The sequence below is a fragment of the Triturus cristatus genome, chromosome 2_2 (genome assembly GCF_964204655.1).
Source record: "Triturus cristatus chromosome 2_2, aTriCri1.1, whole genome shotgun sequence".
Taxonomy (NCBI): Eukaryota; Metazoa; Chordata; class Amphibia; order Caudata; family Salamandridae; genus Triturus; species Triturus cristatus.
The window spans coordinates 1,228,546,131-1,228,561,467 of NC_140582.1; the positions used below are offsets into that span (position 1 = coordinate 1,228,546,131).

The window sequence follows — 15,337 nt, forward strand, 5'->3', positions numbered from 1 at the left end:
CTGTGCGGGCGTATGACCCCGCGCTGCCTATGCAGCCTCTCACATCACCCGTAGGAGACCACCGACACTGTGCCGGCGTATGACCCCGCGCTGCCTATGCAACCTCTCACATCACCGTAGGAGACCGCTGACACTGTGCGGACGTATGACCCGGCGCTGCCTATGCAACCTCTCACATCACCTGTAGGAGACCCCGACACTGTGCTGGAGTATGAGCCTGCGCTGCCTATGCAACCTCTCACATCACCCGTAGGAGACCGTCGACGCTCTGTGTGGGCGTGTGACCCCGCGCTGCCTATGCAACCTCTCAGATCTCCCATAGGAGACCGCCGACACTGTGCAGGCATATGACCCGATGCTGCCTATGCAACCTCTCACATCACCCGTAGGAGAGCGCCGACCCTCTGTGCGGGCGTATGACCCCGCGCTGCTTATGCAACCTCTCACATCACAGTAGGAGACCCCCGACACTGTGCAGGCATATGACCCCATGCTGCCTATGCAACCTCTCACATCACCTGTAGGAGACCGCCGACACTGTGCGGGCTTATGACCCCGCTCTGCCTATGCAACCTCTCACATCACCCGTAGGAGACCGTCGACACTCTGTGCGGGCTATGACCCCGCGCTGCCTATGCAACTTCTCACATCACCCGTAGGAGACCGCCGACACTGTATGGGCGTATGACCCCACGCTGCCTATGCAGCCTCTCACATCACCCGTAGGAGTCAGCCGACATTGTGCGGGCGTATGACCCCGCGCAGCCTATGCAACCTCTTACATCACCCGTAGGAGACCCGCGAAACTGTGTGGGCGTATGACCCCGCGCGGCCTATGCAACCTCTTACATCACCCGTAGGAGACCGCCGACGCTCTGTGCGGGTGTATGACCCCACGCTGCCTATGCAACCTCTCACATCACCCGTAGGAGACCACCGACACTGTGCGGGCGTACGACCCCACGCTGTCTATGCAACCTCTCACATCACCCGTAGGAGACCGCCGATGCTCTGTGCGGGCATTTGACCCCAAGCTGCTTATGCAACCTCTCACATCACCATAGGAGACCGCCAACACTGTGCTGGCGTATGACCCCGTGCTGCTTATGCAACCTCTCACATCATCGTAGGAGACTGCCAACACTGTGCGGGCGTATGACCCCACGCTGCCTATGCAGCCTCTCACATCACCCATAGGAGATCGCCGACACTGTGCGGGCATATGACCCCGCTCTGCCTACGCAACCTCTCACATCACCCGTAGGAGACCGTCGACACTCTGTGCGGGCGTATGACCCCGCGCTGCCTATGCAACCTCTCACATCACCCGTAGGAGACCGCTGACACTGTATGGGTGTATGATCCCGCGCTGCCTATGCAGCCTCTCACATCACCCGTAGGAGATCGCCTACACTGTGCGGGCGTATGACCCTGCGCTGCCTATGCAACCTCTCACATCACCCGTAGGAGACCATCGACACTCTGTGCGGGCGTATGACCCCGCGCTGCATATGCAGCCTCTCACATCCCCCGTAGGAGATCACCGACACTGTGTTGGCATATGACCCCACGCTGCCTATGCAACCTCTCACATCACCCGTAGGAGACCGCCGACACTGTGTGGGCGTATGACCCCACGCGGCCTATGCAACCTCTTACATCACCCGTAGGAGACCGCCGACGCTCTGTGCGGGCGTATGACCCCACGCTGCCTATGCAACCTCTCACATCACCCGCATGATCGCGAGACTCATCTATTGCATGCATCGGCTCTGTCAGTCATCCAGAGAGAGGGGATCTATTTGTTCTCGCGATGCACGCAGTGTTATCTGTATGCGAGGACATGTTTTGAGGCCTGGAACAAGTAATTCTCCGAGACTTGGGGAAATATTTACATCATTTGACTGGCATTTCTTTTCTCTATATTTTCTGCAGCAACAATTTTCTGGCTACAATTTTTAGTTACTGGAACAATTGAATGTGGCTGTTGAAGTCAAGTGTTGACACAAATTTGAGTTATTCTTGTTATTTTGCTGAAGCAGTTCTTGGCATATCCTTTTGGGTGTCAGCTAAACCCGTAATCATGGCAGTCACTAACATGTCGCTGCCCCCAGCATTCCTATCAGAGAAGGGTGAGCCGGTGCTACCGTGGAAATGTTGGAGGTAACTATTTGATTCATACTTGGTGGCCATCGTTGGGGAGCGGTTCTCTGCGTATACGAAGCAGGCGATCCCCTCTTACAACCTAGGGATCGATGACCGCAACTTTTATGAAAGTAATGATAAGTGGCCCTTAGGGGAGGGTGATGGAGAACCCTCTCATGTATTTGAGGTGTCAGCCAAGATGCTTGAACAGTACTTTGGGCCTTGCATGAATCTAGTGTTAGAAAGGCATAGAATCTTTACCCGGGCACAGGAGATAAATGAGAAAGTGGGCAATGATATTGTCTCCTTAAAGATGTTGTCAGGCACCTGCCAGTCTGGAGAGCTTACAGATTCCCTTATAAGGGATCCGCTAGTGAGGTGCACTTACGGTGGCAGAGAGCAGGAGAAAATCTTGGCAAGAAATCCATCACTTAAGGAAGCGAATGCCATTCTGGAGGATGTCGAAAATGCATCTGGATGGGCAAAGGAGATAAGGGAGCGCATAGTGATATAAGACACTGATGCGCAAAGCAGTGTACACGAACCTTTGGACACAGCGACACAGAAAGATACTGTCACCAGTGCTTTTAAGGTCACTGCGAAAACCAAGTTGAAAGCTCCTTCTGACGGCAGTAGACCCCGATGCTTTGGATGGGGAAGTTTATTGCCTGAATTGTTTTGCAAAAAATCAAACCTGTCACAAGTGTGGTCTGAAGGGACATTATGCAAAGTTCTGCAAGTCCTCTAAGAGAGTACGTATGGTTGAGAGTGTGTATATTGTCACTAAAAGTGTAAGCATTGTGGTTCTAAATGTCAAGAATGGACAGGATGGTGTGGACGAAGGGCAAGTGGTGATTCCCAAATGTGAAGCTGATGTTGGTGGGAAGAGCTTTATGGTGTTATCGGAGTCGGGCTCTCCATTCACCATGAATGGAAATGAGCTTTGCGACGACAGATTTCCCAATGAGAAGTTGTATTTTCACCAGATATCTGCCCAGGCAGTTATGGTGGTTCCCACATTGAAGTTTTTGGGTATGTTATAAAGAAGATTGAATGTTAAGGCAGGGAAACCATTCGAAGATCTACGTGGCCAAGAGGGGAGACAACTTCCTTGGTTGGAGGCAAAAAAAAAGACTTGGGGATTAATTTGAATCCCAGTGCACAAGATCAAGTTATGCTACTTGAATGTGGCAGTGGGGATAATTTTTACGATGAGTTTCCTGAAGTGTTCAGAGGTGAGCTAGGTTTGCTCGAAGACTTTGATCATGGCATTGTATTAAAAAATAGCGTTAAGCACGATGTACATAAGGTACATAAGGTTCTTCACCTGTGGGTTAAACCTTTGAGGGAGGAATTTAACAGACTGTTAGCATCAGAGATTATTAAAGAGATTGAGTCATCAGAGTGGTTGGCACCAGTAGATTTAGCACCCAAGGATGGAGGAAAGTTCATTAGAATGAGTGTGGACGTGAGGGACGTCAACAAGTGGATTTCGGTGGATCCCCAACCACTCCCCAACATCTCAGAATCCCTAACTATGCTGAAAGGGGCCAACATATTCTCTGTTCTGGATCTCTCCTCAGCATATCATCAGATGTTGTTGCACCAAGACTCGAGGCTTCTCAGTTGGAGTTGACTGACGGCATTATACGAGCTCCTGCTCCTATGGATAAGGAGCAAGTAAGGTCCTTCCTGGGACTCGCCAAATTCTACTCCAAATTTATTAAGGGTTTTGCCAGTGTGATTCAACCAATAAGAGCCTTGTTGAAGTAGGGAGTTCATTTTGTGTGGTCTCAAGAGTGCCAGACGGCTTTCCAAACAGTGAAGTCTGGTATTAGCATGATGGAATCCCTAGGACACTTCAACACCACCAAAACAACTATTTTGACCACTGACACCAGCCTTGAGAGGGCTGGGGACAGTGTAGTCTCAAGTTGATAATGGTGAAGAGAAAGTTATGGCATTTGCCTCCAGAGTTCCTAAGGAAGCTGAGGGCATGACTCGTGTATTGAAAGGGAAGCTTTGGCGAAAGCCTGGCTGTGAAGCATTTCACATTTCATTTGTGGGGTGTTCCCTTTCTAGTAAGGAAGGACCATAGACCCTTAGTCCAGGTGTTCACTTGCAACCATAGTGAGAGAATGACTCCAAGACTGAAAGGGTGGAGCGAAGGGCTGGAGGAATTTGATTTTTGGTCCTATATCTCCCAGGGCTATCAAATAAGACGGCTGACTGTTTGTCGAGATTACCTGTGGAGGGTGAAGATGATGGTGATGAGTTGGGTAAGTGAAACCACCATTGTGAGGGATGGGTGGGTGAGTAGTGGTGAAGAGGATGTGCCACTCACTGCGATCAAGCATTATGTAGTGAAGGGTTGGCCTGATTGCAAAAGGCTGGATCCGGAGATGAGATCCTTTTGGCCAGTGAGAGATGAACTCACATCATGCCAGGGTGATTTCATGAGGGGTGTGGGAGTTGTACCACCCCAAGGCATGAGATCCAAGGTTCTCAATCTGGGTCATGAGTGGCACCTTGGTAGCAACCCCACGAAAGCCAGTGTCCGCGAGAGGTACTGGTGGCCAGGTATGGATCACCAGATTTAGCAGGTGGTGAAAGAGCGCTGTTTGCTTGTGTCCAATGAAAATTTTCATGTTATTAATGCCGCTCCTCTATCCCCCATTGTGATACCAAAATAACTCTGGATTAAATTAGCCCTGGATATCATGGGACCTTTTGAGGTAATACAAAACCAACAGAGAAGTTTGTACTACTGCTGGTTGACTACAGGAAACAACCATTACAACGCAGTCATTTAAACGCACTACCTTTACAATGCAGTCAGTACAATGCAATATCCTTTACATCGCCAGCCATTACAATGCATGCCATTACAACGCATAACACTACAACGCATGCCATTACAACACATTATAAACTAAGTAATGGGAAATAGTAATTTTTACCCCTACACTATCCAACACTTACCCTACAGTTGCACTCACTGGAGTGGGAATAGTAATTTTTGCCCCTACACTATCCAACACTTACCCTACTGTTGCACTCACTGGAGTGGGGATAGTCATTTTTACCCCTACACTATCCAACACTTACACTACTGTTGCCCTAAAAGTATTATGTGTTGTAATGGTATGTGTTGTAATGGTATGCTTTGTAATGGAATACGTTGTAATGGCTGTTGCGATGTAAAAACCACGTCGTAAAGGCATGCGTTGTAAAAGTTTGCGTTGTAACGTGTCCTATTCGTTGACTACACATCTCAATGGGTAGCTACCAGGTGTGGGGGTACTGTTCTCGCAAAGACAGTATGGAATTTTCCAAGGATGAATTTGCTAGTGAAGGTGTCCGTAAGTATCTGGTGACGGATAATGGAGTGCAGTTCACCTTACATAAAATGCAAGAATTGTTGTGGTAATTTGGAATAGTGCACCAGAAGACAGCCCTTTACGCACTACAGGGCAACGGTTTGGCGAGGTGAATGAAGAGGATGTCGAAGCTGGTGTACAGAGGGCTGTGGAGACTATAGAGTCTCTCGGGAGTGCTCAGAGACATGAGGTGGGCACATCGCACTACTCCCAATTGTAGAACTCAGAGGTCCCTTTTTGAATCGTTGAGGGGCAGAGTGGCCTCTTCCAAACTTAACTCCGCTTGGTTGCCTGTTACAGTTTTTGCTGCATTGGATATGGAGGAGGTGGGTGCTAAGATCAGATCCTATCAACAAAAGTACAAAATGAGGTTTGACAATAAAAACTCAGTGAAAAGTAAGAAGTGGAAGGTGGGGGATCAAGTCCTAGTCAAGAAGCCGAGAGGGGACAGGAAAGGTGTGTCTGGGTTCATGGGTCCTTTTATCATAACCTCTATTAAGAAGGCCGCGGGGACTGTTCACACTGGGTGTAGGCGGAGCATGTCCAGGCGTGAGACGTATCCTGATGAGGGTGGATCCGGCAGTTTGGCTGAGTTGTGGAACATGCAGGGATGGGAAATTGTTCTGTTCCTCGTGTCTATAGGAATAGGAGGATTCATACTCACTTTAGAGATTTTGTTATTAGATAATCCTTATCTTTTTGTGATATGACTGTCCTTCATCTCAAGATGTGGAAGGATCTCTGTCCATTCTTAGAGTTTAATTGTGTAAGTTTATTTTCTGTCTTATTTCACCTAGTTGTTATTATTAGTCTTTTTGTGTTCTTTCCATTGCTATGTCTGGGCATGTGTTGTGGTTTAATGTGCACAGCTCCTTCAATTGCACATGTACAGCTCATGCCGGGAATGGTCATGTCTCCAGCGTGAGCAGTGCTCTAGAGGAGTCAGCTGGAGGCAGGGAGCTGGCTGGCTGGCTGCATAGTTGGTGGTGTCTGGGGCAGCGTGAAGAGGCTTGTCTGACGTGCCTGTGGCAATGTGAAGGGGTTTGTCTGACGTGTCCGGGGCAGCATGAAGCGTCTTGTCTGACGTGCCTCGGGCAGCGTGAAGGGGCTTGTCTGACGGGTCTAGGGCAGCGTGAAGGGGCTTTCTCTGAAGTGTCTGTGGCAGCATGAAGGGGCTTGTCTGATGTGTCTGGGACAGCATGAAGGGGCTTGTCTGACGTGTCTGGGGCAGAGTAAAGGGGCTTGTCTGACATATCTGGGGCAGCGTGAAGGGGCTTGTCTGACGTGTCTGGGGCAGAGTGAAGGAGCTCGTCTGAGGGGTCTGGGGCAGCGTGAAGGGGCTTGTCTGACATGTCTGGGGCAGCGTGAAGGGGCTTGTCTGACGTGTCTGGGGCAGAGTGAAGGGGCTTGTCTGACATATCTGGGGCAGAGTGAAGGAGCTCGTCTGAGGGGTCTGGGGCAGCGTGAAGGGGCTTGTCTGACATGTCTGGGGCAGCGTGAAGGGGCTTGTCTGACGTGTCTGGGGCAGCGTGAAGGGGCTTGTCTGACGTGTCTGGGGCAGAGTGAAGGAGCTCGTCTGAGGGGTCTGGGGCAGCGTGAAGGGGCTTGTCTGACATGTCTGGGGCAGCGTGAAGGGGCTTGTCTGACGTGTCTGGGGCAGAGTGAAGGGGCTTGTCTGAAGTGTCTGTGGAAGCATGAAGGGGCTTGTCTGATGTGTCCGGGACAGCATGAAGGGGCTTGTCTGACGTGTCTGGGGCAGCGTGAAGGGGCTTTTCTGACGTTTCTGGGGAAGCGTGAAGAGGCTTGTCTGAAGTGTCTGGGGCAGCATGAAGGGGCTTGTCTGACGTGTCTGGGGCAGCGTGAAGGGGCTTGTCTGAAGTGTCTGGGGCAGCGCGAAGGGGCTTGTCTGACGTGTCTGGGGCAGCGTGAAGGGGCTTGTCTGAAGTGTCTGGGGCTGCGCGAAGGGGCTTGTCTGATGTGTCTGGGACAGCATGAAGAGGCTCGTCTGACGTGTCTGGGGCAGCGTGAAGGGGCTTGTCTGACGTGTCTGGGGCAGCGTGAAGGCGCTTGTCTGAAGTGTCTGGGACAGCATGAAGGGGCTCGTCTGACGTGTCTGGGGCAGCGTGAAGGGGCTCGTCTGACGTGTGTGGGACAGCATGAAGGGGCTTGTCTGATGTGTCTGGGACAGCGTGAAGAGGCTCGTCTGACATGTCTGGGGAAGCGCTAAGGGGCTTGTCTGACGTGTCTGGGGCAGCGTAAAGGGGCTTGTCTGAAGTGTCTGGGGCAGCGTGAAGGAGTTTGTCTGAAGTGTCTGGGACAGCATGAAGGGGCTCGTCTGACGTGTCTGGGGCAGCGTGAAGGGGCTTGTCTGACGTGTCTGGGGCAGCGTGAAGGGGCTTGTCTGAAGTGTCTGGGGCAGCGTGAAGGGGCTTGTCTGAAGTGTCTGGGACAGCATGAAGGGGCTCGTCTGACGTGTCTGGGGCAGCGTGAAGGGGCTTGTCTGACGTGTCTGGGGCAGCGTGAAGGCGCTTGTCTGAAGTGTCTGGGACAGCATGAAGGGGCTCGTCTGATGTGTCTGGGGCAGCGTGAAGGGGCTCGTCTGACGTGTCTGGGACAGCATGAAGGGGCTTGTCTGACGTGTCTGGGGCAGCGTGAAGGGGCTTGTCTGAAGTGTCTGGGGCAGCGCGAAGGGGCTTGTCTGACATGTCTGGGGCAGCGTGAAGGGGCTTGTCTGAAGTGTCTGGGGCTGCGCGAAGGGGCTTGTCTGATGTGTCTGGGACAGCATGAAGAGGCTCGTCTGACGTGTCTGGGGCAGCGTGAAGGGGCTTGTCTGACGTGTCTGGGGCAGCGTGAAGGCGCTTGTCTGAAGTGTCTGGGACAGCATGAAGGGGCTCGTCTGACGTGTCTGGGGCAGCGTGAAGGGGCTCGTCTGACGTGTCTGGGACAGCATGAAGGGGCTTGTCTGATGTGTCTGGGACAGCGTGAAGAGGCTCGTCTGACATGTCTGGGGAAGCGCTAAGGGGCTTGTCTGACGTGTCTGGGGCAGCGTAAAGGGGCTTGTCTGAAGTGTCTGGGGCAGCGTGAAGGAGTTTGTCTGAAGTGTCTGGGACAGCATGAAGGGGCTCGTCTGACTTGTCTGGGGCAGCGTGAAGGGGCTTGTCTGACGTGTCTGGGGCAGCGTGAAGGGGCTTGTCTGAAGTGTCTGGGGCAGCGTGAAGGGGCTTGTCTGAAGTGTCTGGGACAGCATGAAGGGGCTCGTCTGATGTGTCTGGGGTAGCGTGAAGAGGCTCGTCTGACGTGTCCGGGACAGCATGAAGGGGCTTGTCTGACGTGTCTGGGGCAGTGTGAAGGGGCTTGTCTGAAGTGTCTGGGGCAGCATGAAGGGGCTTATGTGATGTGTCTGCGACAGCATGAAGAGGCTTGTCTGACATATCTTGGGCAGCGTGAAGGGGCTTGTCTGACATATCTTGGGCATCGTGAAGGTGCATGTCTGACGTATCTTGGGCAGCGTGAAGGGGCTTGTCTGACGTATCTTGGGCAGCGTGAAGAGGCTTGTCTGACGTCTCTTGGGCAGCGTGAAGGGGCTCGTCTGACATATCTTGGGCAGCGTGAAGGGGCTTGTCTGACGTATCTTGGGCAGCGTGAAGCAGCTAGTCTGTAGAGTACAGAGAGTCTCCACTCAGCTCCTTATCTTCATTTCATTTGCAGTTTGAAGAGGAGATCATCAAGAAGTTGGACAGCGAGGTGGAGGGAGGCCGCGGAGATGAACAATACAAGCAGCTCTTTGAAATGATGTAAGTTGAACCTTTTGTTTCTGTGGAATTTATTTTTATGGTGTCATTTGGAAGCCCTCGATGGACAGCACTCTGTAGTTGAGTCCTACCGGCACATCTGTTCTGTATATATGTATATATATATGTGTGTATATACAGCAACTGAAGGTGTAGAGCCAAAACACAGACTTACTTCCAAAGAGACTTTATTCGTCTGTCAGGCATAATCAACTCAGTGTCTTTATGCGTTTCGGAGGGATATCGCCTTGATCACAGGTGAGTATGATAGAAGCCCAGTGGTCACATGGCCCGTGATAACAACACCGGGCCCCAGAATGCACCAACACAGCTCTTTCCCATCACGGCACGGACATAATTCCTTTTAGCTTCTAATATCGTTTTATTTCCAATGTCACGTGCAAAATCATAAGCAGAAGAGTGTCCAAATTAAAGGTGCATAATGCTCTGTAAATTTTGCAAAGTGCATATGCTCACAATGTCATGATAAATGTTTGGAAAGTGGGTTACCAGAGAGAGGAATGGTACCTCCCTCATCTCCCTTTCACACTCCCAGTGCCATATATATATATATGTATGTGGACATTTATGTATGTATATATGTATGTATATATATATATATATACATACACACACACACACACACACACATATATATATATATATATATATATATATATATATATATATATATATATATATATAACATCAACACTTCACGCCACCGCATTCACAGACGAGAAGGCAGACCCAGAATTAGTGCCAAGGAAACAGGTTTATTTACAGAATGCCCGCACCACCGCCATAACGCGTTTCAGCCTCCTCCGAGGCCTTGATATATATATATGTATACATTTTTTGAGCACTGACTAGAGTGGCGGAGGTGCGGGAGCTTTCCAAATAAACCAACTTTGCACTGACCCTGGGTCTGCCTTTTCGTCCTTCCGATTGATTGGTGGCGGAATCCTTTGGATATATATTGTATTGTATTCTATTGTATTCTATTGTATTGTATTGTATGCCAAACTTATATAGTGCAACTGTCACCCTGCGGGTATCCGGGCGCTGTGACTCAGACAGATGACATCAACAAACATCAGGCCTGATGGTCGGTGGGAAGCATTGCTCTCGTTCCTAGGGAGCAGCCAGGTTTTCAGACTCTTTCTAAAGCATAACAGGGAGTTAGCGTGTCTGATGCTCTGAGGGTAGCTCGTTCCAGAGGCGTGAGGCCGCCGTGCCAAATGCCCTGCCTCCCATCCTGGATTTCTTAAATCAGGTAGTCGTTACCAGATTTGTGTTGGAAGAGTGGAGATGTCTCATGGGCTTATACCAGGTAAATTTCTCCTGCAGACATAAAGGGCCCATACCATGTACTGCTCTAAACACAATGCATAGAGATTTGAAGCTAAGTCTTTCCTTAATGGGCAACCAGTGAAGGTCTCTCAGGGCCGATGTCATGGAGGACCTGCGCTGCCTGTTTAGCACCAGCTTGGCTGCTATAGACTGGACTCTCTGCAGCCCCTGTAAGCTATATTGTGGTGCTCCCAAATACAGGGAGTGGCAGTAATCCAGTCTGCACAGAATTATGCTTCTCACTACAAGAGGTCTAGCATCATTAGGCAACAACGGAAGAATCTGCCGAAGCGCTCTTAGCAAAGCAAAGCAGATGCTAACCGTTTTGTTAGCCTGTGACGCCATTTGGAGGTTGTCGTCCACCAGGACACCCAGGTTACCACAGTTTTGACTGGGGCCAATGGGTCATCCCCAGGGGTGAGTTTGAACTCTAGCGGCAGGTACTGAACCATTTTAGCAGTAGAGCAAAATGCCATCTCTGTTTTCCCCCCATTGAACTGCAGAGAGTTCTTTCTGAGCCAGGTAGAAGTCTGGCACATACATTCCTGGAATGTATCCATGGTCACCGCATGCTTCCCTTCCAAAGAAAACACCAATTGGGTGTCATCAGCATAGTTGACCAGGTCAATCCCAAAAGATTTAATGATGGGGATCAGAGGACGCAGGTATATGTTAAAAAGAATGGAGCTTATTGCCGAGCCCTGCGGCACCCCGTGGCGTACCGGAGACATAGAGGAGGCGAACGGTGTCATGGTTACAACCTGTTGTCTCTCTGATAGATACAATTGCAGCCACTTCAGAGCTCACCCTTTCACACCCATTCTTTCCAGCCTTCCCATCAGCACTGCATGGCTCACCGTGTCGAATGCGGCCGACATGTCTAGTAACACTAGTACAGATGAGTTACTATTGTCGGCTCGCATTCGCAGGTTAACCAATACGGTTGCCAAAGATGTTTCCGTCCCATGTCCTGGGTGAAAACCAAACTGATCCCTATCCAACAGATGATTCTCTTCAAGATAGCACGATAAGGACTTGCTGACAGCCTTTTCCAGAATTTTTATAGGATATGGCAGGAGGTATAAGGGCCTAAAGTTTGCTGGGTTTGTTGGGTCCAGAGAGGATTTCTTAAGCGGGGGGGTTACCACTGACTGCTTCCATGCCTCTGGAACCACTCCTTCTTCCAAGGACTGACAGCAGATCTGTCGCATCCAGGGAAATAGTTCTTGCCCAAACTCCTTCCAGATCTTATGAGGGAGGGGTCTAGGGGAGACCCAGAGGATACACTTTGTGCAAGGCTGTTGAAGGGCTCCTCAGTAAGGGGTTGAAAATACTCCAGAGATGTTTCTACCCAGGGTTCCTCAACTAATATCTGAGGTAATTCGTCCTGGCAACTAGCATAACCTGGATCAAACCCTCCAACAATTTTGGTGATCTTTTCATCAAAGTAAATGGGGATCTCATCACACAGTTTCTGCGATGCGACCTCTTTATTACCCATGCAGGCTGGGCTGGAAAGATCCCTTATGATATTGAAGAGAGCTTTTGTGCTGTTAGGCACATGTAGGACGCATGTAGGATAGATTTGGCATAAAAAAGTGCTTTGGACTTGGAGATAGTCTCCTTATATTGGGCCTGCACTAGTTTCCTCTCTTTCCTGTCTGACTCTAGGTATGACCTTCGCCACCTCCTCTCAGCCTGTCTACGTGTGATTCGCATTAATTTCAGCTCCTCACTGTACCAAGGGGCTGAGGGTTTCCTTCTATTCTTCATTCGTTTCATAGGGACGCATAAATTCAGAGTACTGGTTATTTGACTGCAGTATGTTTGATAGTTTTTGTCCACTGAGTCATCGGGAACAAAGAAGGTCTGATTCGGGAATGTTAGGTCTGTTCTGTTTTTTTATTAATTTGGCCCAGTCTCTTCCCTTACGATACATATATATGATTGGGGCACGCCATGGACTTTGGGGAGAAATTGAAGCGATCTTGAGGTCATTGACCTCATGCTGGGCGGCATGGATTGCACCTGCTGCCCCCGTAGGATTATTCCCCGTCTGTCTGAGGCTGCAGCGGTTTGGGGACCCGAGGAGACGCTTTTGTTTCTTTAACAAGCAGGAGAATTTGGGTGCCAACTCGTGAATTACATTACCATCCCCGCATAACCAATTGGTGACATACTCCCCCTGCAAAACCTACCTGGGCTTTAACATCATGCATTCTGGGTGTTGTGGTCCTTACGCACTGCGTGAATCGACAACAGGTGTGATGACAACGCAAGGGGTGGAGCGGGCCCTCGACCAATAAGAGGGCGGCATGATTGACATTCGCGTTGTTGGAAGCCTCCTGGACACTTGGGCGCTGATGAAGGCTGACAAATTGCCGAAATGCATTCGCCGAACAAGAAATAAAGTTTGCTTCCATGGTCTTCCCCTGAGTGGTCTCTGCTCTTTCGTAAGATGGAGTTCTGTCGGATTTAATTACGTGTCAGCCAGAGACACGTTACAGAGACCCCCGCAACGCAAGTTGGCCCTGATGTCACTGGCTTTGCTGCTACGGCGGCGTTCGTGTGTATCCAAGGTACTGGATGATTGGGGCACGCCATGGACTTTGGGGAGAAATTGAAGCGGTCTTGAGGTCATTGACCTCATGCTGGGCGGCATGGATTGCACCTGCTGCCCCCGTAGGATTGTTCCCCGTCTGTCTGAGGCTGCAGCGGTTTGGGGACCCGAGGAGACGCTTTTGTTTCTTTAACAAGCAGGAGAATTTGGGTGCCAACTCGTGAATTACATTACCATCCCCGCATAACCAATTGGTGACATACTCCCCCTGCAACACCTACCTGGGCTTTAACATCATGCATTCTGGCTGTTGTGGTCCTTACGCAATGCGTGAATCGACAACAGGTGTGATGACAACGCAAGGGGGTGGAGCGGGCCCTCGACCAATAAGAGGGCGGCATGATTGACATTCGCGTTGTTGGAAGCCTCCTGGACACTTGGGCGCTGATGAAGGCTGACAAATTGCCGAAATGCATTCGCCGAACAAGAAATAAAGTTTGCTTCCAAGGTCTTCCCCTGAGTGGTCTCTGCTCTTTCGTAAGATGGAGTTCTGTCGGATATGTATATATATGTATACATTTTATGAGCACTGGCTAGAGTGTGTATACCTCGACCCTGTTCACACAATAAACAATTGGAGTGACTAACCTCTAGGTGAACATGTTTTTGAAATCAATTCAAGTGAGGTGCTCAAGCTCCTAAATGCTGACCCTAGGGTCTTTCAAATATTGCACCAGTTCTAAGCACACGCAATATTATACAATATATATTCAGTAAGCAATTACAGCACAAAAAATGTTTCTTGGTCTTTGACTTTAATTTTCAATACTTCATATGCCCAATCTGGCAGGAAAATCAATCCAGCCATAAATCACAGACTATTTTAGAATGGCATAAGAAAAGACTTTGGGAAGGTCGCAAATGTTCCCTGACTTTCAAGGCAGATCACACCTTGGAAAAACCATTTTTCCACCCCTGGAGCGTTATTTTAATTTACTGCTGCAGATTTGTTTGCACTCACGGTGGAGAGATTTGGAGAAGTAAGTGCATTTACACTCCCGAGGAATCTCTTTGTAAATTAGTGGCAGGCATAAAAATGATAAGTTCCATCACTAACGTACCGTCACAATCGAATGAACCTTTGTGGACGGTGCCCCTCGTCTATTACATAAAATGTCAAAACGAAGATAGTGACGGCGACAAAGATGACTTGTTAGGTGTACCCCAAGAACCCATTCGTTCAACAGTGGCCACTGTTTGCCAGAACCTGTCCAGGTACTGATGCCGTCACCGGGGGGACAGCCTTTACCACACAGCCAGAACCATGCAGTACCTTTACAACGCGGTCAATACAACAAATGCGGCGTTACCACACATTCCTTTACGACGCAAGTCTTTACAATGATCTGCCTTAGGGGACGCATTGTTGGACTGGTGTTGGATTTTAAGTCCAACACTTTCTCTACTGTTGCACAGACTGGGGTTGGAATAGTAAATTAAACTATTCCAAAGTCCAAAGCCTCCCTGACCGCATTCTCAAGGCATGCATGGTAAACGCACGCCTGGCTCCATCATACAACCACCATTGAGGGTTGAAGGAGTGCTCTCCTGAAGTACACTCACAATGCACACATGGGAGTCAGTCTAGGCAATGAAGGGGATATGAGACTGGGGCCATGGTAGACATGGAGTCGATGGCGCAAGGTGAGTGTGCACGTGAGGAAGTGTCATTAGGTGTCATATGTAATTGATCTATTGTGAAATTCAGAAACAAGGCACCATCAAAATGAGGGACAAAGAACAGATGTCAGCACAGAAAAACAAAACACCGTTATCACTGAGGTAGGTACATCACATTGTCATGAGCTGTGGGAGGCCCCTCGGAAGAGACCAGCTTCTTCCAGGACTTACCCCGCTCTGGGATCCAACAAGGCTAGCAGCATGTACATAGCACAACAGGGTCTGACCAAGCCAAGACCTACGATTGGCTTAACTATCGGGTATTGCAAAGGACGCACTCCCACCCCACCAAGACCACGAGTTCAACTTCCACTGCAGAGACCCCAAAGACAAGTCTCTCCTCATTCCTGGGTGAGAATGACTCGAGT

At 49.8% G+C, this 15,337-nt stretch overlaps 1 protein-coding gene across 1 annotated transcript in view; it reads left to right on the forward strand.

Annotated features, from left to right (window-relative positions):
• Positions 1-15,337, forward strand: part of LOC146863455 (dedicator of cytokinesis protein 2-like) — a 2,657,619-nt gene that overhangs the window by 2,440,010 nt on the left and 202,272 nt on the right. The window contains exon 35 of the mRNA XM_085642885.1: positions 9,234-9,319. Coding sequence (XP_085499011.1) covers positions 9,234-9,319 — 86 coding nt within the window. The remainder of the gene's footprint in view (positions 1-9,233; positions 9,320-15,337) is intronic.